Raw genomic sequence first — 27,623 nt, forward strand, 5'->3', positions numbered from 1 at the left:
GAGATCACAGGTTTGTTGCAGAGCCAGAATGTAAATTTCGAACTCTTGACCCTTTTAGTTCATTGCTTTCCTTTCACTGTTTTCCCTCTCCTCTCCACTTGTGTTTTTTTTCCGAGATAGGATTGTGACCGCCTGACAGTAAGGGATTCCTATGATGCTAAGTAGACATTGCTTATAGAAATAATGATGATGGCGTTCCTCGGTTGTGCTTGTTCCCAAAACTTGTGTAGCTTACAGTTGGCCGCTATTAATTTTATAAGTGAACAGGTTGATTGGATGGTCAACTCGTCTGTCGTTTTGCATAAAGTGTTAACAGTCAACTTACTCTCCATAACTTGAGCAGCAGGTTTGGGGATGAGTGAAATTTTAAGGCATAATCAGGCTTTTGCTTGGGGTTCTTTTGTGCCACATTCTTTTTTTGGTCAACAGTGCTTCTAATGAAGAGCAGAGGTGACTCGTTTAAACTGTGGGTCCTTCCATTTATCTTGACCTTTCTCAGTTGGATGTACTTGAAAGAAGTGGAATGGCCAACAAGCAGTGAATGAGAGGAAGAAAGAAAAGAGAAATCTTGAATAATCCATAAATATGATAATCTTTGCATCAAGAGTGAATGATACTTAACCTTATGACATTTTAAGTGCTCTAATTATAATATTTTAAGTAGGAAAATAACTATTTTCTGTCATACCCAAATCAGTGTATATATATATGTATATATATTTTTTTAAAGATTTTATTTATTTATTCATGAGAACACACAGAGAGGATTGAGAGAGAGAGGCAGAGACACAGGCAGAGGGAGAAGCAGACTCCACACAGGGAGCCCGACGTGGGACTCGATTCTGGGTCTCCAGGATCACGACCTGGGCTGAAGGCGGCGCTAAACCGCTGAGCCACCCGGGCTGCCCCAGTGTATATATTATTAAATACTGTTTATTTTGGAACACGATTCTATATTTTGTAGGGAATAGTTTTCCATTTAAAATGTCTGAGTTTCTACTGTATTGTTTCACTCTTGTATGACTATATGTCCATAAGGAACTTGAAATTTTGAGTATGATTGGTTGTTTTTCGTTCAGTGTAAGGAAGGATGAAGGTGGAATCGTAATCTTTTTTTTAATAGCTCTGGGATTGTACCATGGCTTAATCAGTATTGTGCTTCTCTTAAGTGCCTATCATTTTACATAGTGCAGTGGTTCTTTTTTTTTTTTTTTTTTTTTTTTTTTTTTTTTTTTTTTTTATTTATGATAGTCACAGAGAGAGAGAGAGAGGCAGAGACACAGGCAGAGGGAGAAGCAGGCTCCATGCACCGGGAGCCTGATGTGGGATTCGATCCTGGGTCTCCAGGATCGCGCCCTGGGCCAAAGGCAGGCGCCAAACCGCTGCGCCACCCAGGGATCCCAGTGCAGTGGTTCTTAACCAGGGGCAGTTTTGTCCCCCCCCGCCGGGGACATTTGGTAATGTCTGGAGACATTTTTGAATGTCATAATTATATTGAGTTTTATTACCATCTTGTGGGTAGAGGCCAGGAATGCCGCTAAATATCCTTTGGTGTGTTGGACAACCCTCAAAAGAATTATCTGACCCCAAGTAGCAGTAGTGCAAAGATTGAGCAAACTTCATGCAGGGAAGTTGCACCATAAAGTATATTGAATTACAAAATGCATTCATTCTATTGAGCATTAAGCTTCCTATATTTGTATTCACACACCAATTTGATGATTCACAAGGGAGAATTTAGCTCTTGGCTTCATTATGCTCAAAGTATTAAAACAACATTTTGGCAGTTATAATTGATTTCAGGTTAGTTGTATTCAGTTGAAATAGTATAATATTATAATCAAATGTTAATCATTGGTAAGATTCAGTGTTCTTATTTTGGACTTCCCTTCTTCCTCAAGAGAGCGTCTTGGAATCAATATTGTATATTATTCTCTGCAATATTTGTGTTTAGATCTGACATAATCAATTCTTCGGAAAAGTTAATTATCCAGATGTCTAAATCAGTAATTAATCTGGATAATCCCTATTCTATATTATACTTCGTCTCATTTTTAGTGTCTAAGTCTAAGATAATAGAGTTTCCTGAATCCAGTGGTTAGGAAAACAGGCCTTTAGCTTCATGCAACAAAGCTAGAGTTCTTCCCACAATCCCAATGAAGTAGAAGCTAAATTATAATAGTTGGCCATATGTGCATCATTTCTTTTTTTAAATTTTATTTTATTTATATTCAATTAATTAACAAATAATGTATTACTCGTTTCAGAGGTAGAGTTCAGTGATTCATCAATCTTATATAACATCCAGTGTGCTCATTATATCATGTGCTCTCCTTAATGCCTGTTACCCAGTTACCCCATCCCTCACCTGCCTCCCTTCCAGCGACCCTTTTTGTTTCCTATGATTAAGAGTCTTTTATAGTTTGTCTCCCTCTCTGATTTCCTCTTGTTTTATTTTTCCTCTCTTCCCTTATGATCCTCTATTTTATTTCTTAAATTCCACATATGAGTGAGATATGATAATTGTCTTTCTCTAATTTACTTACTTCACTTAACATAATACTCTGTAGTTCCATCCACATCATTGCAAATGGCAAGATTTTTTTATGGATAATATTCCAGTGTGTGTGTGTGTATGTGTGTGTGTGTGTATGTGTTTGTGTGTATGTGTGTGTATATATACATATATATACCACATCTTTATCCATTCTGGACTCTTTCCACGGTTTGGCTATTGTGGACATTGCTGCTATAAACATTGGGGGTACAGGTGCCCCTTCAGATCACTTCATTTGTTTGTTTGTTTGTTTGTTTTTAAAGATTTTATTTATTTACTCACGAGAGACACACAGAGAGAGAGGCAGAGACACAGGCAGAGGGAGAAGCAGGCTCCATGCAGGGAGCCCGACGTGGGATTCGATCCCGGGTCTCCAGGATCATGCCCTGGGCCGAAAGCAGGCGCTAAACCGCTGAGCCACTCAGGGATCCCCAGATCACTTCATTTGTATCTTTGGGGTAAATACCCAGTAATGCAATTGCTGGGTTGTAGGGTAGCTCTATTTTAAACTTTTTGAGGAACCTCTATACTGTTTGCCAGATTGGCTGCACCAGCTTGGATTCCCGACTGTGTAAGAGGGTTCCCTTTTCTCTGTGTTCTTGCCAACATCTGTCATTTCCTGACTTGTTAATTTTAGCCATTCTGACCTGTGTGAGGTGTTATCTCATTGTGGCTTTGATTTGTATTTCCCTGATGCCAAGAGATGTGGAGCCTTTTTTCATGTGTGTTGGCCATTTGTATGTCTTTCTTGGAGAAGAGAAATGTCTGTTCATATCTTCTGCCCATTTCTTGAGTGAATTATTCTTTTTTTTTAATTTTTAAATTTTTTTTTTTATTTTTCAGTTTTATTTATTTTTTTAAATAAATTTATTTTTTATTGGTGTTCAATTTACCAACATACAGAATAACACCCAGTGCTCATCCCGTCAAGTGCCCCCCTCAGTGCCCGTCACCCATTCACCCCCACCCCCCGCCCTCCTCCCCTTCTACCACCCCTAGTTCGTTTCCCAGAGTTAGGAGTCTTTATGTTCTGTTTGAGTGAATTATTCTTTGGGTGTTGAGTTTGTTAAGTTCTTTACAGATTTTGGATACTAGCCCTTTATCTGATAAGACATTTGCAAATACCTTCTTCCATTCTGTTGGTTGTCTTTTGGTTCTGTCTACTGTTTCCTTTGCTGCACAAAAGCTTTTTATCTTGATGAAGTCCCAATAGTTCATTTTTGCCTTTGTGTCCTTGCCTTTGGAGATGTGTCTAGCAAGAAGTTGCTGTGGCTGAGGTCAAAGAAGTTTGCTACCTGTGTTCCTCTATGATTTTGATGGATTCCTGTCTCACATTTAGGTCTTTCATCCATTTTGAGTCTATTTTTGTGTATGGTATAAGAAAATGGTCATTTCATTCTTCTGCATGTGGCTGTCCAATTTTCCCAACACTATTTTCTGAAAAAGATTAATTACCCTTTTTCCATTGGATAGTCTTTCCTGCTTTGTCGAAGATGAGTTGACCATAAAGTTTAGGGTCATTTGTGGGTTCTTTTTTCTTTTCCTTTGATCTATGTCTGTTTTTGTTTCAATATCATATTGTCTTGATGATTACAGCTTTGTAATACAGCTTGAAATCTGGAATTGCGATGCCACCAGCTTTGGTTTTCTTCTTCAACATTCTTTTGGCTATTAAGGGTCTCTTCTGGTATCATACAAATTTTAGGATTATTTGTTCCAGCTCTGTGAAAAAAGTTGATGGTATTTTGATAGGGGTTGCACTGAATGTATAGTTTGCTTTAGGTAGCATAGACATTTTAACAATATTTGTTCTTCCAGTCCATGATCATGAAATGTTTTTCCATTTCATTATGTCTTCCTCAATTTCTTTCATGAGTGTTATATAGTTTTTAGAGTACGGATCCTTTGCCTCTTGGTTTATTCCTAGGTGTATTATGGTTTTGGGTGCAATTGTAAATGGGATTGATTGCTTAATTTCTCTTCTTTCTGTCTCATTGTCAGTGTACAGAAATGCAACTGAATTCTGTGTATTGATTTTATATCTTGCCACATTGCTGAATTGCTGTATGAGTTCTAGCAATCTTGGGGTGGAGTCTTTTGAGTTTTCTATATACAGTATCATGTCATCTGCAAAGAGGGAGAGTTTGACTTCTTTGCCAATTAGGATTCCTTTTATTTCTTTTTGTGGTCTGATTGCTTGAGGCTAGGACTTCTAGTACTATGTTGAATAGCAGTGGACATCCCTCCTGTGTTCCTGACCTTAGGGGAAAAGCTCTTGGTTTTTCCCCATTGAGAATGATATTCACTGTGGGCTTTTCATATATGGCTTTTATGATATCAAGATATATTCCCTATATTCCTAAACTGAGAAGAATTTTAATCAAGAAAGGATGCTGTACTTTGTCAAATGCTTTTTCTGTATCTAATGAGAGGATCATATGGTTTTGTCCTTTCTTTTATTAGTGTAGTGTATCACAATGATTGATTTGCTGATATTGAACTTACCCTTGCAGCCCAGGAATAAATCTCATTGGTCATGGTGAATAATCCTTTTAATGTGCTGTTGGATCCAATTGGGCAATATCTTGGTGGGAATTTTGGCATCTATGTTCATTAGGGATCTTGGTCTATAATTCTCCTTTTTGGTGGAGTCTTTATCTGGCTTTGATGTCAAGGTAATGTTGGCCTCATAGAAAGAGTTTAAATGTTTTCCTTCCATTTCTATTTTTTGAAACAGCTTCCTAAGAATAGGTATTAATCCTTTTTTAAGTGTTTGCTATTAATCCTTTTTTAAATGTTTTCTAGAATTCTCCTAGGAGGCCCTCTGGCTGTGAACTCTTGCTGGGAGATTTCTTTCTTTCTTTCTTTCTTTCTTTCTTTCTTTCTTTCTTTCTTTCTTTCTTTCTTTCTTTCTTTCTTTCATCTTCTTTTTTTAAATTTTTATTTATTTATGATAGTCACACAGAGAGAGAGAGAGAGAGGCAGAGACATAGGCAGGCTCCATGCACCAGGAGCCCGATGTGGGATTCGATCCCTGGTCTCCAGGATCACGCCCTGGGCCAAAGGCAGGCGCTAAACCTCTGCGCCACCCAGGGATCCCTCTTTCTTTCTTTTTTAAAAGATTTTATTTACTTAGAGAGTCAGAGATAATGGCAGTCAGCACAAGGTCGGGGGGGGGGGGGTGGGGGGGTTGGTAGAGGCAGAAGCAGACTCCCCACTGAGCAGGGAGCCAGACGTGGTACTTGATCCTAAGACCCTGGCATCATGACCTGAGCCAAAGGCAGAGACTTAACTGACTGAGTCATCCAGTACCCTTCTTGGGAGATTTTTGATTAGTGTTTCAATTTCCTTGCTGGTTATGGGTCTGTTCAGGTTTTCTATTTCTTCCTGTTTCAGTTTTGGTAGTTTATTTTTTATTTTTTATTTTTTGTATTTATGATAGGCACACAGTGAGAGAGAGAGAGAGGCAGAGACACAGGCAGAGGGAGAAGCAGGCGCCATGCACCGGGAGCCCGACGTGGGATTCAATCCCGGGTCTCCAGGATCGCACCCTGGGCCAAATGCAGGCGCTAAACCGCTGCGCCACCCAGGGATCCCGAGTTTTGGTAGTTTATATGTCTCTAGGAATGCATCCATTTCTTCCAGGTTGCCTACTTTGTTGGCATTTAGTTGCTTATAACATATTCTTATAATTGTTTGTATTTCTTCCTTTTTGGTTGTGACCTCTCCTCTTTCATTCATGATTTTATTTATTTGAGTCCTTTCTCTTTTCTTTTTGATAAGTCTGGCTAGGGGTTTATCAATCTTACTAATTCTTTCATAGAACTAATTCTTAGTTTCATTGATCTCCTCTGTTCTTTGGTTTCTATTTCATTGATTTCTTCTCTAATCTTTATAATTTCTCTTCTTGCTAGATTTAGGCTTTATTTGCTCTTCTTTCTCCAGCTCCTTTAGGTGTAAGGTTAGGCTGTGTATTTGAGATCTTTCTTGTTTCTTGAGAAAGGCTTGTATTGCTATATACTTACCTCTTTAGACTACCTTTACTGCATCCCAAAGGTTTTGAACTGTTGTGTTTTGATTTTCATTTGTTTCTATGAATTTGAGTTCTTCTTTAATTTCTTGGTTGACCCAGTCATTCTTTAGTTGGGTGCTCTTTATCCTCCATATATTTGAGCTCTTTTCAAATTTCCTCTTATGATTGAGTTCCAGTTTCAAATAATTGTGGTCTGAAAATATGCAGAAAATTATCGCAATCTTTTGGTACCAGTTAAGACCTAATTTGTGACCCAGTATATGATCTATTCTGGAGAATGTTCTATGTGCACTCGTGAAGAATGTGTATTCTGTTGTTTAGGATGTAATGTTCTGAATTTATCTGAGAAGTCCATCTGGTCCAGTGTGTCATGCAAAGCCCTTGTTTTCCTGTTGATCTGCTTAGGTTGATCTGTCTATTGCAATAAGTGGGTTATTAAGTGTCTATTGTATTATTATCAATGTGTTTCTTTTATTTTGTTATTAATTGGTTTATATAACTGGCTATTCCCATGTTAGGGGCATAAATATTTACAATAGTTAGATCTTCCTGTTGGATAGACCCTTTAATTATGATATAGTGTCCTTCATCTCTTATTACAGTCTTTGGTTAAAATCTAATTTGTCTGATACAAGGATTGCCGCCCCAGCTTTCTTTTGATGTCCATTAGAATGATAAATGGTTTTCCACCCCCTCACTTTCAATCTGTAGGTGTCTTTGAGTCTAAAATGAGTGTCTTGCAGACAGGATATCGATGGGTCTTGCTTTTTTATCCATTCTGATAACCTGTGTCTTTTGATTTGGGCATTTAGCCCATTTACATTCAGAGTAAGTATCAAAAGATGAATTTAGTGCCATTGTATTACCTAAAGTTACTGTTTCTGTATATTGTTTCTATTCCTTTCTGTGTTATTTTTGGGTTCTCTTTATGCATAAAGGATCCCTTTCAATATATCCTATAGGGCTAGCTTGTGATCACAATTTCTTTTAGTTTCTATTTGTCCTGGGAGCTTTTTATCTCTCTATTTTGAATGACTCCTAGCTTGATAAAGTTTTCTTGGCTGCATATTTTTCTCATTTCTCACCCTATGTGCATCATTTCTGATCCTCCTTTATAATTACTACCTCTTATTTCTGTTGACTTGATTTAAAAATTTGGACAAAACTTTTAAATAGTAGATAGAAAAAAAAACACTCCACCAATGTAATAGATATTTGAGTTTTTTGGGGGGATGAGGAGCAAGATGGAGGAAGGGATGACTTATAAGGGAAGAGTATGGAAAGTCACTTAAATGCCTTGTGATCACACACAATGTGTGATAATATATAATAATGTGTTAACTTGTTGGATTTTCTTCTTAATTAGTCCTAAATGGCACCATTAGGTGGAGGATTAATAGATGGTCATATGTGATGCTCCTCATTTCAATATCGTGCTGGGCAGGAACAAACCTCTTTCCTAAAATAATTGCAGGTGCCGTTCTTTCATTTTATTCATGTTTACTTGAACAGGACCTACTACACTCTCAATCTTAGAAGTTTGCCTGATGTGACATTCCTGGGAGACTGTCACAATTTGTAACATTTGTTTATTAATATCTGTGGCAACTAGAGTAGAAGCAATTCTAGATAGGTTTAAGTGCCAAAGAGTTTGAATTTGGAAATATGATTTTAACAGGATTTTTAAGTGTTGGCAGAAAACGTTGGAGTGATCCTTTAGCAATGGCAGTAATCTGATCAGTCAGAAATAGCCAATGCTTTAACAAATGGGAGGCTGCCAGCAGGTGACGTTAGTGCATGATAGATTAGGTGAGCTTGAGGAGAAAAATCAAGAGATGGTGTTATAATACGTGGAAACTGTGTAGTAGTGTCAGAGAGGTGCTTAACATGAGAGTTTCCATGTGATGGATCTGCCATAGTTTTCTATTTAAGAGAGCAAGAAATTCTGAAAACTTCCTGACTCTTCTTACCACTTCTGGGTTTTTTTCCTGGTAGTGTTCTCAACCCTCGCAACACATTAGAATTGCTGGAAGAGTTTTTAGAAATTACTAATGCTCGTGCTCCTCTCCTAGCAACCCCAATAAAATTGAGGCCTGGGTATTGGTATTTTTAAAGAGCTCCACAGAGGAATCTAACATGCAACCAGGGTTGAGAAACACTGCTTTATAGCAGGGCATCAGAATTGTTTGGGCTGGGGCCTGTGAATCCATTTGCATTTCTGACAGGTTCCCAGGTGATATTGCTGTTGAATTTAAAGCCATCACATTTTGAGGATCACCGAAAAGGCAGTTAAAAAAAGTCATTTGAGTTTAATTGATGGCTTGATCTTATTTTTTAAAAACTATTAATAGAGATACATTGTAGGGTTAAAGTTTGAGATTAAGGAATTTTATGTATATGATTCCTTTTATGTAAAAAAAGAAATAATCATTTTATTAAAATATTTTTTTTGGGAAAAAGCCGTATCAGTAATAGCTAAAAGCTTTGTACAGTACTTCAGAGTTTAAAAAGCTAATGGATTTACTATTTTCTATTAGGCTTTTTGAACTATTTGAAATAACTTGTGTTTGTGATTTTCCCCCCCTCTTTTTAAACCTCATTATTTGAGAATCCTGCAGATTTCAGATCTTATGGTTTGTAATCTCTTTAGGTATCTTAATAGATGTAGCCCAAGTAAAAATTCTCATTCTTGTTCAATAGAAGTTTTTAGGATTTTCAGTTTGGAGGGTTTATTTTGAGATGGGAGAAATGTTCTCTTTTTCGTTATTTTAAATATGTTGGGGGAATGGAGCCATACACTGAGAAGAATGGGGTTAAGTAGGAACGGAGAAGGAAAGAGTGCTTACAAGTTGGGGCAGGGTTAAAGAAAATAGAATTTTCCAGGTTTGGAAAGAGAGGAGGAGGAGGAGGAGGCAGCCCAAGACTTCTAGGAATGAAGAAATGAAGGGTATGGATACGAATGATGGATCCAAAAGCTTGGCCGAAGTTGCAGATTTTGTGCTCAAGTTTGGATCCCTAAGACCTAGAGTTGATTCTCTTTTCTGCAAAACAGGTAGATAAAGGAAAAAATATTAGTTCTAATGACTTAACTCTGCAACAAAGGATAGTTTTATGGCAGTTATACTGTTTGTAGATAGCACTGGCTCTTGTTGCTTTATTTGGATATTGAGAATTTGTAGTCCTGAATGACTGCTTCCAATGTGACTCTGTGCTTTTCAGAAACCATCCTCAGCCTTTGATCACAATGCTTGAACACAGACCTGATTGCTGGCCAGTACTTCTGCAGCAACTGACAGCTTTTTTCCAGCAATGCCCAAAAAGGTAAAGTAAAATGAATGAGGGAGATGGGGAATGGGGTATGCTCATTTTAGAGCTTTTTTTCTTTTTTTAAACTACTTTACATTGTTTTCTCTTGAAGAAAAGAAATGTTTTAGATCAGGATATAGTTTTGTTTTCTTTTTAAGAGAGGGAAAAAAAAAAAAAGAAAAAAAATAAGAGAGGAAAAAAAAGCCTACTGGACTTAATTGATGGTTGAAATATTGCATGAGGAAAGTTATTATTAAAGAAGTTAAGCATTGGTTAGTTAGGAAAGTTGATTAGAAATATTTGGTAAACTACTACACAATGCATGGAAAAGATAGCTTCTTCTCCCTGGAAATTCATCAGTGAGTTTTCTCTTCTTTGGAATCCTGCCAGTTGGGATCAAGTAATACCGCCACACCTGGCCTTAGTTTAGCTTGGCGAGGATGTTCTGATGCTCCTTAGAACTACCCTCCTGCTTCCATTCTTAGTGTCATGACGCCGACTCGAATTCTCATCAGTTGCTGTGGCTTTTGCCACCTGTTCCTAACTGGCATCTCTGCCTGCAATCCTGTCCTGCTCAGAATGATTCTCTAAACATCCATCAGGGTGTTTTATCAAGAGAGTAAATCTTGTTGTATCACTCCCTTACTTAAATTAACGCAATTGTGGTTTTCCAGTTGCACTGGGCTGGTGTGGGCTGAGCATAGTGTGGGCTGAGCATGGGGACTGCCCTCTAACCTGTTAGCTCTTTCTATAGAACTCACATGTTGATATCTTATGGTAGCTCTCTACTGGCAAACAACAGTGTGGCTTCTGAAATAGTTGGAAGATCCCTTCGCTAGAGGATAAAATCTAGTTTGTTATGCTAGGCTTTCTTCATGATATACTTTCTACCTATTTCCCCAGTTTTCTCTGGACTTACTAATTTATGAACTGTGTATTCAGCAGTACACTGACTTGCTTTTGTTTCTGCAGAGAACCATGCTATTCCCTCACATCTGTGCTTTTGCTTATCAGTACCTACCTCACTCTTGAATTGTCTCTCTACCCTTTCCTGACTCATTTCTCTATCTATCTATCTATCTATCTATCTATCTATCTATCATCTATCTATAAAAATATTTTGTTTATTCATGAAAGACACACAGAGAGAGGCAGAGACATAGGCAGAGGGAGAAGCAGGCTCCCCATGGGTGATTTCTAACATTATTGTACTTTATTGTCTTATAATGACTCTATGTGAAAACTTCCAAAGGCAGGGATTGCGCCTCATTAGTAGTTGTATTAATAATGCTTGGCCCATTTCTAGTTGCTCTCTGTAAGTGTTGAGTTTATGTACATGAAGTATGTTGCAGAGGGCTTCCTAATATATAATATCATTATACACTTTGTACCATCATGCAAGGTCATGATAGGATAGTATTGTCCCAGGTAATCCAATGTCTGAGGTAAAGTCACCACGCCAGCTACATCATGTTTTCTTCCTCTTGAGGGTCTTACCGTGTCCTATACATATAGTTTCTTAGAACACCTTTTCTGAATTCATAACTTCAATGTTAGATGGGATTTCTAGGCATGGTGTACTGCTATATGAAGGCTTAAAAGACATAGGGAACTTTGAATCATCTGCCAGTGAGAAAAATTCATGTGACATTTGGATAATAGCTCAAAATAAACATCACTGTCCTCTTTTCCCTCACCTAGATTGCATTTTCAAAGGTAGGATATTAGTATTTCCTAAATAAGGCTTTCCTCATCTTTGCCAGAAAGTAAAAATAATTAACTTATACATTTTTTAAATGAAATTTCTTGCTCTTGTTAAATAGATTAGGTAATTTTATGAAAGATGCTACTGCTGTTGTGCCAGATTTATTATTAAGGTTGTTTTCAGGGTAATCCTCAAGAATTTCTTTCTTTCCCAATTCTTGAATTAGCCATCATGTAATTAATTACCTTTTAGTTATCTTCATTTCAAAGGAGTATTATACTGGGATTTGGAAATAGTTATTATAATGAAATATGTCCAGATATTCATAAGACAAAAGAGATTATTAATTGACTTTGGTTTTTTCACTGATAAGCTTCTATTGACTTTTTTCATTCAAGTTTTCAGGTGTTAGATTATTGCTATCTAGAGCCTTTTGGAACTTCTAAATTAAATTTATTTGCTAAGAATAAGTTCAGCTGCCTCGTTTCTACTTTTACACTATGGGATTATTCTTTGCAGGATGAAATTGATAATTCTGGTTGCATTTTTCAACAGACCATTTGTTTCCTGAGATTTAATTTTAGAGCAGTTAACTTAGTAACTTAGTACATAGTAACTTTACTTGTTTAGAAGGTAATGAAGGAAAGTTGGTGATTTAACTTACTAAGAATATAAATAGTGATTCACAACTATGGGGAGAAGGCAAAATGTTGTGAAGGTAGCTTGTATTCTGGCTCTTCCTGTGTTAAGAATTGTTGATTAGCTGGGTTCATTTTTAATAGTATGTAGATGTCCTGAAATGACAGTGTATCTTTGTGCTAGATGTTTTGGGAATTATTTTGTAATTAAATTCTGCATTCATTTATAGAAGCTCTGTGATTATTTATTTATTTATTTATTTATTTATTTATTTATTTATTTATGATAGTCACACACAGAGAGAGAGAGAGAGGCAGAGACACAGGCAGAGGGAGAAGCAGGCTCCATGCACCGGGAGCCCGACGTGGGATTCGATCCTGGGTTTCCAGGACTGTGCCCTGGGCCAAAGGCAGGCGCCAAACTGCTGCGCCCCCCAGGGATCCCCAAGGCCTGTGATTTTAAGACCTGAGAATTGCATAAATTGTCAATGACATCATTGTCTTTAGGCCTGGTACTTTAAAAGTTTATCTAGTCTCACACGTAATTTCTCAAATAAAGGGATGAAAGAGAGTAACACCAAACGACTTTCTCAAGGTCACATGGTTAGTTAGTGGTTGAGATGGGCCTAAAGCCTGTTTTTCACTTTTATACTCAGTTTTTCCTCATCACCTCTCCATCCATGAACATAAATAGAAAAGTCTTCTGTGTAAATAGATATATGCACAGTTAGTTTGTAAACATTCTTAATCACTTTGGGATTTCAGGTTGTCTGTTTTATTATATTTCTTTTTTCCTTCAGACCTGTCAATTTCATACTCCACTGAAATGACAGTCATCAGATACCACATAGGAAATGCATAATCTAAAATCAGGACAGATTAAGCCAAAGAAATTTTTAAACAGTGTATTGTCCTAAGGAAGCACAACATTACATTTGTGATGTCAAACAATAACAGCATCTTGGAACTACATTTCTTTATATGAACCTTGCAGTTCACCTTCAGCATCTCAAAGTAGGAGAAAACGGATAAGCTATACATGGATGTTCTTGATACCTGGATAGTGTGTATTCTTTGGGGAATACATTATTGGAGATGGGGAAACAATATTTCTTAAATTTAATTTCTGGAAACTTCTTCATATTCTAGCCTACACATACATCGTCTGGTTGCTTGATCTGTGAAGGTTTTTTTAGTTTCTAAAGTGGATGGTATGATAAAGGCATGATACAGTAATAATTTGCACTCAGAAGTCCTCAGAAATTTTTTTATAGATTGTGTGAATATTTGTCTCATGAGAAAAAAGTTCCTCCAGCTTGTGAGCTCTATCCAAACAAGTATTTATTCTTGTTTCTTGCTTTGTTTCTAGCACATAGAAGAGTGAATGGTATACTGTAGGTACTCAGTAAATTTTGCCAAGAGAATAAATGAATAAATAAATCTTAGCAGTTACCTTTAAAATTATTATTAATGTTAATGGTGTTTTGAAATTACATTGCTGTATAATGTATAGGATTATAAATTTATGTTGTCAAGAATAATTCCGGTAGCATTTCCTCCATGAAGTATTGCACTTTATACCTTTGGTTTAGGAGTTTTCACTTTCTGTCCTCTAGCCCAGAAACAGAGCTGATTGCTAGTGTTGGAGTGTATGCTTTTATTTTTTTTTTTAAGGTTTATTTATTTATTTGAGAGAGAGAAAAAGAGAGCATAAGCCGGAGGAGAGGGGGAGAGGAAGAGAGAAAATCCTAAACAGACTTGTGGAGCCTGGCGCTGGGCTCAATCCCAGGACCCTGAGATCATGACCTGAGGCACAGCCAAGAGTCAGATGCTTAACCAGCTGAGCCACCCGGGCATCCCTAGACTGTATGCCTCTTAAGGATAGATAATGCGGGATCCCTGGGTGGCGCAGCGGTTTGGCGCCTGCCTTTGGCCCGGGGCGCAATCCTGGAGACCTGGGATTGAATCCCACATCGGGCTCCCGGTGCATGGAGTCTGCTTCTCCCTCTGCCTGTGTCTCTGCCTCTCTCTCTCTCTCTGTGTGACTATCATAAAAAAAAAAAAAAAAAGGATAGATAATGCCTGTTCATTTTTGTATCTTATCTAATAATTCCTTATGTATAGTAAATATGAAACATTAAAATAAAATTATGATACTTGCATGCCATTTGTGAAACTATGATTTTGTGTAACTGAATCAATGAATTTAGTGATTGAGTATCTTTGGAGGCCTCATGTTATTATTGGTGATACAGCAGTATACAGAAATCTGTGCTCTCTTTTGGCTTATAGTCTGGCCAGATAGAGATACTAAATAAGTAATGACAATAAATTCATTGTCCTGTAGAAGCACATAATGGGGATCTGCCTTAGGCTAGATTAAGGGCAGGCCCTCAGGAAGTCATTTTAAAGGAGAAATCTAGATAATAGGAATTAGCAGAGGAAGGAACAGGAAAGGCAGAAAGAGGAGAATGTTATAGGCAGAGGGAACAGCAAGAGGGAAGAAAGCTTAGATAACTTGATTGAACATCTGAAAGACATTTAGTGTAGCAGAGGGGAGCAAGAAATGAGGCTGACAGACAAGCAGAGGTTAAATTATGGAGGGTTTGTAAATTGGGCTAAGTACTTCTTCTTAAGGGAGGCATACTCTTTTAAGCTGGTTAATGACCTGATCAAATGTTTATACCTAAAGGATCATTCTGGTACTTTAGTGACTTTGGATGTGGAGTTATTGAGATATATTGAAATATAAATAGAGAGGAAAGATTTGTAAAGCCTTCCTCCTTCGCATGGGAAGAGCTTAAGAGGAAGGACTTTACCTCTCTCTGCTTTAATTTTTGCATCTATGTAATGGGATGGTTTTATTTCATAGGGTTGTGGTGAGGATGACTTGAGTTGAAAGGCAAAAAGTGTAGTAGATTGGGCATCCCATGTGTTACACAAGTAAATGTTAACTATTCATATAATCTTCCTGGAACGTCCATATGGTTTTGTTTCACATACTTTCACCTATAGAATTTTTCCAAAAATGAATTCCTATGTCCTATTCCTGGAGAGTGGATCCTGATATCTGTAATTCCAGAAAGGTCCTAGGATAATTTTGAGGTTCACCCAAGACTGGTCCTGTAGATGTTTTTCTGATATGCAAATAGAGATTCTCTCAGTCCTGGGCATTTCCCCCAGTACACAAAGAACTGATTGGCATGGATCCAGGTAGGTCATGGTGGAATTGAAGAATCATGAAAGAAAGTTACCCTTGATAGTATCCTAGTTTGTGATGAACTCTAAGTTGATGTTTGACAATTACTGCATGGTCCTCTGTTTAGCTTGATGACTGGCTTATGTGTCAAATGATTTGCAGGTCAGAAGTTTCATGTATCCAAATAATGGCACCATTTCTGTGGTATCTATATTGCGAACCATCCCAGTTACAGGAATATGCTAAACTCCGACTAACCCTGCTAAAAGTCTTACTTCAACCCTGGGTTCCTAGTGACATGGGACAGCCATCCACATTGGAACAACAGATACTTCAGCTGTGTTGTGACATGGTTCCGTGTTTGCAGGTAAGGCCCCTCATCCTCACTGATAGACTGTCAGCACCAGTAAAGTGTTGGTTGTTATCGTCACGCATAAAGTAGAACCCGTGTGATTTTCCAGCTTGGAAATAAGCCTGGCTGGCTGGCTTGCTTTCTTTCTTTCTTTCTTTCTTTCTTTCTTTCTTTCAAAAAAGATTGTATTTATTTATTCATGAGAGACACAGAGAGAGAGGCAGAGACATAGGCAGAGGGAGAAACAGATTCCTCGCAGGGAGCCTGATGTGGAACTCCATCCCCAGAACCCAGGATCACTCCCTGAGCCAAAGGCATCCCTAAGCCTGGCCTTGGAAATGCTGGCAGGCATGAAAAGCTGAGACACCCGCACCCCAATGTTTATAGCAGCAGTGTCCACAATAGCCAAACTATGGAAGGAGTCTCAGTGTCCATCGAAAGATGAATGGATAAAGATGTGGGTCTGTATATACAATGGAATATTACTCAGCCATTAGAAATGGCAAATACCCACTATTTGCTTTGACATAGATGGAACTGGAGGGTATTATACTGAGTGAAGTAAGTCAATCAGAGAAGGACAATCATTATATGGTTTCACTCATATGGGGAATATAAAAAATAGTGAAAGGAATTATAGGGGAAAGGAGAGAAAATGAGTGGGAAAAATTAGAGAGGGAGACAAACCATGAGAGACTCCTAACTCTGGGAAATGAACAAGGGGTAGGGGGGCACTTGACGGAATGAGCACTAGGTGTTATAGTATATGTTGGGAAATCAAACTCCAATTAAAAAAAAAAAGCTTGCAGGCTTTTGGTGATGATGAAGTAGCCACACCTAGATTTAACCTTAACATATATCATGTTAACTAAGTTTGCAGAAACAGAAATCAGCACAGTCCATTCGAGGATTAGTAAGAATGAAAACTTTGTGTTGTTCAAGGAAGACTTCTCAGGCTAAAGAATTTTGAATTGAGTTTCTCCTTGTGGTAGACACAAGAGAGTTACAAGAAAAGAAAAAAGACCTGTGTACAGATTAGGAAAAGATGTGCCTCTGGGCAGACACAGCCCTGGAGATGCAGGGCTTGCCCAGGTGAATGGTGGCTCCATTCCAGTTTCCATGTGTCTCCTTACAATGCAGGTAGTGACCCTGATGCCTCCTGCTCGTGAGAAGCCCACAGTCTAGTAAGGGAGTTAAGAGGAGTCTATAAATTCTCGTAATTTGAAGTAGATGGATAAAAGGTGTTTAACAGGTATGGATAAAATGCCTGGGAAGTTAGAGGGAGAAATAAATAAGAACTAGTTTCTCCATAACTGCAGATTAAAAAAAAAAAACAAAAAAAACAAAAAAACAAAAAGCCAGTAGCCAGAGTTTTGTGATGTTAGTGTAGTGATTAATTTATTAGGCTGTTTCTCTCATTGTCGAGCTTTGTCATTTGCCTAAATCTGGGCACCATACTGTTTAGCTGATTGAGGGAATCTGTGAATATTTTTCAAACTGATCACTTGAGGTCACAGATGACCTGTTTTAACTTTGTGTTAGCAAAAAGTGACTGCAGTGAATCTTGCCTCTGCGACTCATAAATAGGCTTTCCTGTAATCAAGGCAGAGAAAAGTTAATTAAAACGAATTCTCCTGTGGCTTTTCTAAAGCTTTTGTTTTGTGTGGGCCATAAGGCAACGTATAGGCAGGACATCTTGAACTGGGGTACGCATTTTCCATCACATATTTGGAGACCTGGTGTGCTGCTCTTGGGTGGATGTTTGCCTTCATCCTCATGAACCTGTTCTTACCAGCCTAAATAACTTCTACAAGTGAGCTCTGTAGGATATTTTTAGGAATCTGTGGCTTGTTAATATACTCGAGAGAGGTGAAGAGAAAAAAGGGGATAGAAACATTATTTGGAACTATGGAACTAGCAACATAAATACATTTGATCTCTTAACAAATTGGCTTTGTTAGAATACGAGAATTCTGAGTGTCAGGAGGGATCTTAGTGGGAACATAATCCATTTTCCCACTGATTACAGGTATTTCTTAAACTCTCTGAGATAACAGTTCCATGACTAAATATTTAAATGATAAGAAGCATGTTATTTTGCAAGGCAACCTTTTTTTAAGTACTTTTAATTGACCTGCATTTCCCTAAGAGTTTACCCATTAGTCTCTGTTCAAAGAACACAACAGAATAGGCTTTAAAAAGAAGCCAGTTTGCATCCTATTTTATGTTGTTTCTTTCTTCTTTCCCTTTTTTCCTTTCAATCCTTCCCTCTTCTCTTTCCTTCATCACTTTCTGTACTAGGGTTTCCAGAATTTTCATTGTCTGTTGCCAGGAATTCTCTAGTTTATTAGTGCTCAGAATATGTTATTATGAAATGTTCTTTTTAGAGCTGAATATACTCCTATATTTGTCAGCTGACCCATACTGTGCACGTGAATAGAATCTCATCAATTAAAAAAAATTGTTATTTCAGAAATAGCCATGCCACCCTGTTGACCCATGATGAGGCAATGGTTAATGAAATTTCTAATTTCTTTTCATGCCACTTGCTCTTCCATTTTGTATTTGTGGCATTGTCTCTAGATTTACCTGGCTTAAACTTCATTATTGACTTTGGTCCAAATAGTTCTTTCTTTTTAATTGTGACTCTTGTCACTGCATGTTATCCATTGAACATAATCTAGTGCTACATCAAGATAGAAGATTACTTCACAAGTATTGTAAAAAATTTTGGTAATACTAAAGATTAGAGAGTCTTTAATGCTAACTTGTTGAGGTTGCCCCCCAATTTTTTTATTATGGAAAATTTCAAGTATGCCTGAAAAAGACATTCAAGGAAACATATTGTTCAATAAACATGAGGCTTTGTTTGTTTTAAATCTCTTCTTGGTGGCCGTTTGCCGCTCCCATTGTATATTTGCAAAAGAGTAAAAATAATTTAGCTACTTGACTGTTCACATTTATTTTTTAATAACTTAGTATTTTCTGTCTCTTCTCCTTTGATCTTTTAATGTCTTTTTTTCCCTCTTGTTTGCTAGGAATTAATTTTTCTCTTTGTATAACTTAGAGTCCTTTTGGGTTATTACGGTGGAAACGATTGGTGAAAGGTACAGCTGGTCAACTGTAGGCTTTCCTCTTGATGAATTTAACAGACACAAGGCTTCTGATTGAAGCAGATGGTTCATTGTTTGTAATCTCTGGTAAATGCCAATGTGTCTGTGAGCAGGACCATATCCTTAATACCAACTCCAGAATTTTGATCGGAACAGCTGGGTTTGAATTGAATTGGGATTTTCAAGAGCACCCAAGTCCTTCCTATCTAATGTATTAGCCTGTTGAGAAGACACCCTACCATTTGAATATGGTCTTTCATTGCATCTGCCAAGTGTGGAAATGATGCTTTCAGTTAAGGGTGTCTGAGCAAATATCTTCCAGATGAAGGGCTTAGTAGTACATTAGAATAACATGCCAACCCTTTTCTTCCAGGTAACTGTGTTGGAATTGTTGAAAGGAGAGTTCATTTGGAGAACTCAAAACCAACTTTAATTAGTTTTCTTCAACATGTTGGCACTGTTGTATAATTTGTCCCAAAAAGAAAAATCTGCACTTAGAGAAGTCAGAAAAACAAATGAAAACAATTTGTGTCAGCCAGCAGTAACAAAAAACGGTAGCAAATTGTACTTTGGTTAGTGACAAAAAAAGGCAGAGTTTAGACTTGGCTTAATCCTCTTTGAGTTACGTAAATGTCTTCATCTCTTTAAGTCTTTAAAGGTTTAGAAAAAAAAGATTGTTAATGCTTCTTTTTTGGTTTAAAATTATCCTTTGTTCTGTATATTATTTTCATATCATATGACTTCTTTAAACAGGTAAAAGATTTGATCCAGACAACAGAAGTGATGCTGTTTATTGAGGAAGTCTATTTAAGCCTTCTGCGTCATCCCATTTTCTGGAAAGTTCAGCTTACTCAGTTGACCCTTCAGCTATTGTGTGTCTGCGAAGTCAGCTTAAAGATAACTGGGGAATGCTCATCTCTAATTCACCTGTTAGACCACAGTGTTGAACTTCTGAAGGAGGTAAGGATAGTACAAAATTTTAATATGTCTATTTTCCTAATTGGATCTTTGAGTAGCAGAGTGAGTGTGTGCTCTTTTATTTTATTGCATACCAAATATGTTTTGATCAAATATTATTAGATCATACTATTAATGTACTATTGTCATCTATTATATAAATGGGGCACTAAATTTGGAGCACCAGTTATGAATCTACCACTGTGGCATTTTTTTCCCCATTTATTTATGAAGTACACAAGTATTGAACACCGATTATATGCCAGACCCTAGAGAGTCTATACCTAAAAAGACACTTTTGTGATCTCAAGGGACTTACAGACATGCAAATAAATAATAAATAACTGTAGTACGATAAGGTAAATGATTTTATGGGAATATGTGCAGTGGAAGTACAAGTTAAGGGAAGTAGGGCATGAGTTCAGATTTGAGGATGTCTGCTTGAGTTTGCCTGATACAGGAGCACCTGGATGGCTCAGTGGTTGAGCATCTGCGTTTGTCTCAGGTCACGGTCCTGGGGTATTGGTATCCAGTCCCGCATCAGGCTCTTTGCAGGGAGCCTACTTCTCCCTCTGCCTATGTCTCTGCCTCTCTCTCTGTGTCTCTCATGAATAAATAAATAAAATCTTAAAAAAAAAAAAAAAAAAGGGTTTCCCTGATACAAACCAGATGTTGGGGAGGCATTCCAGATGTGGAATAGCATGTGCCCAAACACAAAAACATGAACTAGCATGGCAGCCATGACCTAATCAGAAAACAAAGTGTCAGTATTGCTGACAGATTAATATGTAGGAGGTAAGGCTGGGTCTACCATGAAAGGTCTTCCCTGCCACGTGAGTGGGTTGACAATTTTATCTTCTAGGCAATGGCATGCTATTGGAGACCTTTCTGCATAGAGGTTCGCTCATATTTTTGTATGTGGACGATGGCTGTGGTGGGAGAGTGGAGGAGGTTTTAGAGCAGGGCAGTGCTATTAGCACAGGAAGCGAGGAGGAATTTCTTAGACAGCTGGGGTGGCATAAACAATGCAAATTTATTTCTCACACTTCTTGAGACTAGGAAGTCCAATATCAAGGTGTAGACCAACTGGATTCTGGTGAGGGATATCTTCTTGGTTTGTAGATAGATGCCTCCTTGCTGTGTTCTCACATGGTGGGGAGTGAGCAAGAGAGAGCTATGATTTCTTTCTATCTATCTATCTATCTATCTATCTATCTATCTATCTATCTATCTATCATCTATCTATCTAAAAAAAGATTTTATTTATTTATTCAAGAGAGAGAGAGAGAGAGAGAGAGAGAGAGAGGCAGAGACACAGAGACACAGGCAGAGGGAGAAGCAGGCTCCATGCAGGGAGCCTGATGTGGGACTCAATCCTGGGTCTCCAGGATCACACCCTGGGCTGAAGGCGGCCCTAAACCGCTGAGCCACCCAGGCTGCCCTATTATTTCTTTTTAAAAGAACAGTAATCTTACTGGATTTTGGCCCACCCTTATGACCTCATTTAATTTTTAACTACTTCTGTACTCCAAATACCAACAGATTGGTAGTTAGATCTTCAACATATGTATTTGTGTGGCAGGGACACAGTTCAGCCCACAGCAAGGGGCTAATTAGGGGAAGAGAGTAGGAACAAGTAGAAGAGGGAGGAAAAAAGAGGAGAGAAAGAGAGAGGGAGGAGATGAAATCAATAGGGCTTTGTGGCTGATTAGAGGGTCAAGGAAAAGCTCCTTGGCAGGGTCTCAGCTGTCTCTTTTGAGCACCTGGAGGGTACCATTCACTTTGTGTAATGGTAGCTGATGTTGGAGGGAAGATGATAAATTTGGCTTTAGATATGCTTGGTTTGAGTTTTGTGTGGATCACGGGCAGTTGGTTATGGGGTTTGAAAATTCGAGATGGAAGCTGAGGCTAAAAGTATAGATTTGTTGACCGCTACTTTGGAGTGGGGGTTTTACCCATGGGATTACATTACTTGGGTTTTCTTGGAACTCCAGGAGCTAGAGTGTACTGAAAATGAGAAAGTGTAGCCAAAGGATCCTATGACAAGCAGAAGAGATCAGGACATGAAAATCAAGGAAAGGCTCTTTCAAAAATGGGAATGGTCAACAGTGTCATGGAGAGAGTGTTTAAAGTAAGGTATGGCAAGTACTCTTAGGGTGCAGTAAATAGACGCTTATTGTTTACATTAGAGGAAGCTGTTTCAGTGCAGGGGTGGCGTGATAGGAACCAAATTAGAATAAAGGAGAAAAAAAAATAAAGGAGTAAATGGTAGATAGGAAACAAACTGAATATAAATGTTAGTGGAAAGTGGGAGCCAAGGAAGGCTCAAGTAAGTCATTTGTCAATTTGTCAACCTCGTGATTAGTATGGTTTTATAATTGCTAGGACTTTACAGGTAATATTACATTTTATATAATTCTATATTAGAGTCATATAATATATATTATGTATAATAGTAATATATGATAAGTATCGTGTAGTAATATGTTATCTATTATGTAACCTCTATTAGCTCTAGTATATAACATGTTACATATAACATGATAAATAATCATAGAATAAATGCCAATGCAGATGTATAATTGTGTGTAATCATACCTATTAGATACATAATATATGCTATATATGATATATAATATTTTATAGATGAGATGGAAAACATGTAAAAATACAGTTCTTTTTACATTTTGGATGTTAACCCTTCATCAGATATGTCATTAACAAATATCTACTCCCATTCTGTAGGTTGGTCTTTCATTTGGTTAATGGTTTCCTTTGCTGTGCAAAAGCTTTTTATTTTGATGTAATCTCATTTGTTAATTTTTGCTTTTGTTGTCCTTGTCTGAGGAGATGTTGAAAAAATACAGCTGAGGCCAACGTCAGATTGCTTACTACCTATGTTTTCTCCTAGGAATTTTATGGTTTCAGGTCTTTTTTTTAAAGGTCTTATTTATCTATTCATGAGAGACACAGAGAGGCAGAGACATAGGCAGAGGGAGAAGCATGCTCCCCACAGGGAGCCTGATGCAGGAGTTGATCCTGAACCCTGGGATCACACCCTGAGCCAAAGACAGACACTTAACCACTGAGCCACCCAGGCATCCTGATTTCAGGTCTTATAATAAGGCTTTAATCTATTTTGGGTTTATTTTTATGTATGGTGTAACACAGTGGTCCAGTTTCATTCTTTTGCATGTAGCCATCCAGTTTTCCCAGCATCATTTATTAAGAGACTGTCCTTTCCCTATTGTATATTCTTGCCTTTTTTGTTGAAGATTTATTGTGCATATACATGTGGGTTTATTTTTGAGCTCTCTGTTCTGTTGTATTGATCTATATATCTGTTTTTTTGTCAGTACCATACTGTTTTGATCACTATAGCTTTGCAGTATAATCTGGAGTCTGGAAGTGTGATACCTCCAGCTTTGTTCTTATTTCTTATGCTTACCTTGGCTCTTTGAGGTCTTTTGTGGTTCCGTACAAATTTTAGAATTATTTGTTCTAGTTCTGTGAAGAATTCCATTGGTATTTTGATAGGTATTGCATTGAATCTTTAGATTGTTCTGGGTGTTATGGACATTTTAACAATTTTTCTAGCCCATGAGCATGTAATATCTTTTCATTTATTTGTGTCTTCCTCAGTTTCTGTCATCAGTGCCTTATTGTTTTCAGAGTATAGGTCTTCCACTTCCTTGGTTAAATTTATTCCTGTATATTTTTGTTGTTGTTGTTGATACAATTGCATATGGAGTTGTTTTCTTTTTTTCTTTTTTTTAAAATATTTTTTTAATTTATTCATGAGAGACACAGAGAGAGGCAGAAACATAGGCAGAGGAAGAGGTAGGCTCCCTGCAAGGAGCCCAATGTAGGACTCGATCCTGGTTCCCAGGATCACGCCCTGAGCCAAAGTCAGATGCTCAACCACTGAGCCACTCAGGCGTCCCTGGAGTTGTTTTCTTATTTTCTCTTCTGATAGTTTAGTATGAGTATATAGAAACAAAATAGATTTCTATATATTGATTCTTATATCCTGCAACTTTACTGAATTCACTTATTCTAATAGTTTTTCGGTGGAGACTTCAGGGTTTTCCATGTATAGTATATGTTATTAGAAATAGTACCTTTCTTTTTTTTGCCTTTCTTTCTTTCTTTCTTTCTTTCTTTCTTTCTTTCTTTCTTTCTTTCTTTCTTTCTTCTTTCTTTCTTTCCATCTTTTTCCTTCCTTCCTTCCTTCCTTCCTTCCTTCCTTCCTTCCTTCCTTCCTTCCTTCCTTCCTTCCTTCCTTCCTTCCGTCTTTCACCTCTTTTTCTTGCCTAATTGCAGTGGCTAGATTTCCTATACTATGTTGAATAAAAGTAGTGAGAGTGGACTTACTTGTCCTCTTCTTCATCTTAGAGGAAAAGCTTTTAGCTTTCACCACTGAGTATGATTTTAGGTGTGGGTTTCTCATATATATCCTTTAGTATGTTGAAGTATGCTTCCTCTCTACCCACTTTGTTGAGCGTTTTTATCATAAATGATTGTTGGGTTTTGTCAAATGCTTTTTCTACATCTGTTGAGGTGATCATAGGATTTTTATTCTTTTTCTGTAAAGGTTGGTGCATCATGTTGATTTAGAGTTGTTGAACCATCCTTGCATTCCTAGAATAAATCCCACTTGATTTTGATACATGATCCTTTTGATATATGGTTGAATATGGTTTGCTAATACTTTGTTGAGTTTTGCACATGTGTTCTTTAGGGGTATTAGCCTGTGGAATTACACAATATTTTAATTTAGAACAGTAGTGATGCCTGTGAAGGTCACATGTATAGTGTTTTCCTTTTGCTCAATATTTAACAATTTTAGAGGGAAGTAAATATAAATAGAACTGTTAAAATACTTGTGGTTTGTAATTTTCTACCCTCACCTCTGGCCCAGTGTTTCTGAGGTTTAACCAAAAAAAGAAGAAAAAAAAGAGTAGGAAAACTAACTTGCAAACCTACATTCTTTATGGTCACATACAATTTGAAACAAAATAAAGTTGAATAAGACGTTCTTATTACCTAGGCTGAGGCTAGATCTCTATTCCTATGTCACTGAGTTTATCAGCTGAATATGCAGTTCAAATACTACATTAACTTTTCTTTTCCCCTTGTTATTTTTCTGTTCTTCTGTTGGAGATGTTTCATTGCATTCTGAAAATGGATGCATTTCTTCTGCTATATTAGTTTCAGAGAATTTAGTCTTGCTTGAGTTTTTTTTAGCCCTGTTGGAATCATCAAAACCTAATGTCCTTTCCATTGCTCTGATTAGCAAAATTAGGCAAAAATGATATTGATTGTGAGGCAATTGGGTTGCTGTCAAAGTGAAGCAAAAGCTAAACATCCCATCTTTGGGAAGGCCAGGATTCCGTTTTCTTGAAGATCTCACCACCAGCTGACTCAGTGCCACTCACCTTTCTTCACTGTGTGTCTTAGTTTAAATTTTCAGTCTTAAGAAAAATGATCTGACTGGTCCAGCTCAGATTAGTCCCCTCTGACCTGAGGACAGGGGAGTTAGCAAAGTTGTGGCACTGGAAGATTGTGTGAGCAGGCTTCCATCTCTGTTGTGTCTACCTTTTTTTTTTTTTTTTAAATGCCTTGTTTTCACTTAAAAATAAAAGTTTTCCATATTATTTTGTTTATAGCCATATCCCTGTTCATAGCCATAGCCCAGTCTATGGACTTAGTACCTGGTTTATTGGTGGTGCTCAGTGATACCTTTCATTTGAATTGAGGACAGAAAGTGTGCATTTCAAGGTTAGCTGTTATTAAAAGTCCTGTTACATCTGTGGTCCAGTGTAAAGGCATTTCCTCCTCTTTTGTATTTTACTTCCTTGTTCCAGATAGGCTCTGAATTAGCCTGAGTTCCTCTGAAAGTAGTCCCTGAGTTTGCCTAGTCAAGAGCAGGGCCTGGATTTCCACAAAAGCCAAGGTTTATGCAACAGTTTATTTGCAAGGGTGATGTCAGGAAGCAAGTGGGAGAGGGACCAACAGCATGAAATGTTGGAGATGGGAGAGGCAACGCAAGTATTTCCATGTTGCCCAGTGCTACACACAACCGATTATTGATTGCACACAATATTCTGAGAAGTGTTTTGAAATATGTCTCAGAATCCTCCAGAAGGATCTAGATGAAAGAGGGAAGCATTTATTCTTAGGCTTCCATTGTCAATTTGCCAAGCTTCAGCCTATGGGGTTTTAGCTGTCCTGTCCTCTGGATCTCTCACTGGTTGGGGGCAGAGAGCACAAGTTACAGTAGCAGTACGTATAGGATTTGAAATGGCATATGAGATGTTTAAGACAGCCTTTTATTAAAAGACCTCATTGCGTGTTAGCATTGTTTGGTTTCCATTAAAAATCAAACAGTAAGCTCAGAACTGTAAGCAATTTAAGCTTATCTAGTATAATCCCCTACTATTCCTTTTCCTTAGTTTTGGTGCCTTGCTCTCCATCTCATTTCCTTTCCCTTTCTATTCTGAATAGGTCAGTCTTCCTCTTCTTGGAGAATGCCATTTTTACTTGAGTCTTCCCACCTTTAAGTTCCATCCACTTAGGGGCCCTTGGGTGGCTCAGTCAGTTAAGCATCTGACTCTTTTTTTTAAAAAAAAAAATTTACTTATTTATTCATGAGAGAGAGAGAGAGAGAGAGAGGCAGAGACACAGGCAGAGGAAGAAGCAGGCTCCATGAGGGAAGCCCGACGTAAGACTTGATCGATCCCAGGTCTCCAGGATCACGACCTTGGCTGAAGGCTGCTCTAAACTGCTGAGCCACCTGGGCTGCTCAAGCATCTGACTCTTGATTTCTGCTCAGGTCATGATCTCAAGGTAGTGAGGTTGAGCCCTGTGTCAGGCTCTGTGCTAGGCATGGAACCCACTTGAAGTTCTCTCTCCCTCTGCCCTGACCTCTCTCCCTCCATCACCACAAACTCTCTTCCTCTCTCTCTTAAAAGAAAGAAGTTCCATCCACTTAGCATGCTCCTAGTCCATGTCAGAACCCCAAAATGTATGTTGTGGCCCTGGAATCATAGTTTGTGTGGAAAAGGCTTTCAAGTATAGACTTAGTATAAAGTCCTACTTTGATTTGTCTCTGATCTTCTTGATAGCCAGGAAATTTGAGATTTACATGACCTTGCTACTTTTTCTTTTCTTTTTTAAATGGATATGCAGAATATGAAATGAAATTGAGGAATTGTTCATGACAAAGAATGGTGTGATACAAGAAGTGTATTGGTTTCAAAAATGCATTGATTGTCCTCAAATACCCATAGTTGTTGCTTCGTTGTTCTCAACTGTATTTCAAAGCAGTGAGCAGAATGAGGTCCAAAGACACATATTAGAAAATACTTCATTAAAACAATTTTCTTTCCTTCTTTTGCTGGTTTTTAAAAGTCTATAAGCAAGCACTTGGGAAGAATTTACAGGTTATTTTCACTTTTTAAAATGATAAAGCTGAGATGTAGATGTATATTTATTATACACTTATTTGTGCCAGAGTTTATAGCATCTCTAATTGTAACTTCTGAGTTTGTCAGACTAGTTCATTTTCTCCAAGTGTTTTCTTAACATGTGGATCTACAAACATTTCTTTTTCTTTTTCTTTTCATCCTGATTCATAGATACTTCTGATCTTAGTTGCTTCTATAAAATTTCAGAATGAAGTAATTTTGGCAAAGTGTTCTGGACCTTTCTTCTTTAGTTTTAGTATTTGTTAATGTTTTCTTTATTTAGAAGGCTCAAAT

At 37.6% G+C, this 27,623-nt stretch overlaps 1 protein-coding gene across 2 annotated transcripts in view; it reads left to right on the plus strand.

Moving 5' to 3' along the window:
* FOCAD (focadhesin) overlaps positions 1–27,623 on the plus strand; it is a 313,675-nt gene that overhangs the window by 72,866 nt on the left and 213,186 nt on the right. For both annotated transcript variants that reach the window (XM_038552511.1, XM_038552512.1), the window contains exons 6-8: positions 9,810–9,911; positions 15,601–15,805; positions 19,657–19,863. In XM_038552511.1, the coding sequence (XP_038408439.1) occupies positions 9,810–9,911; positions 15,601–15,805; positions 19,657–19,863 (514 nt within the window). The remainder of the gene's footprint in view (positions 1–9,809; positions 9,912–15,600; positions 15,806–19,656; positions 19,864–27,623) is intronic.

Source organism: Canis lupus, chromosome 11, assembly GCF_011100685.1.
Source record: "Canis lupus familiaris isolate Mischka breed German Shepherd chromosome 11, alternate assembly UU_Cfam_GSD_1.0, whole genome shotgun sequence".
Lineage (NCBI taxonomy): Eukaryota > Metazoa > Chordata > Mammalia > Carnivora > Canidae > Canis > Canis lupus.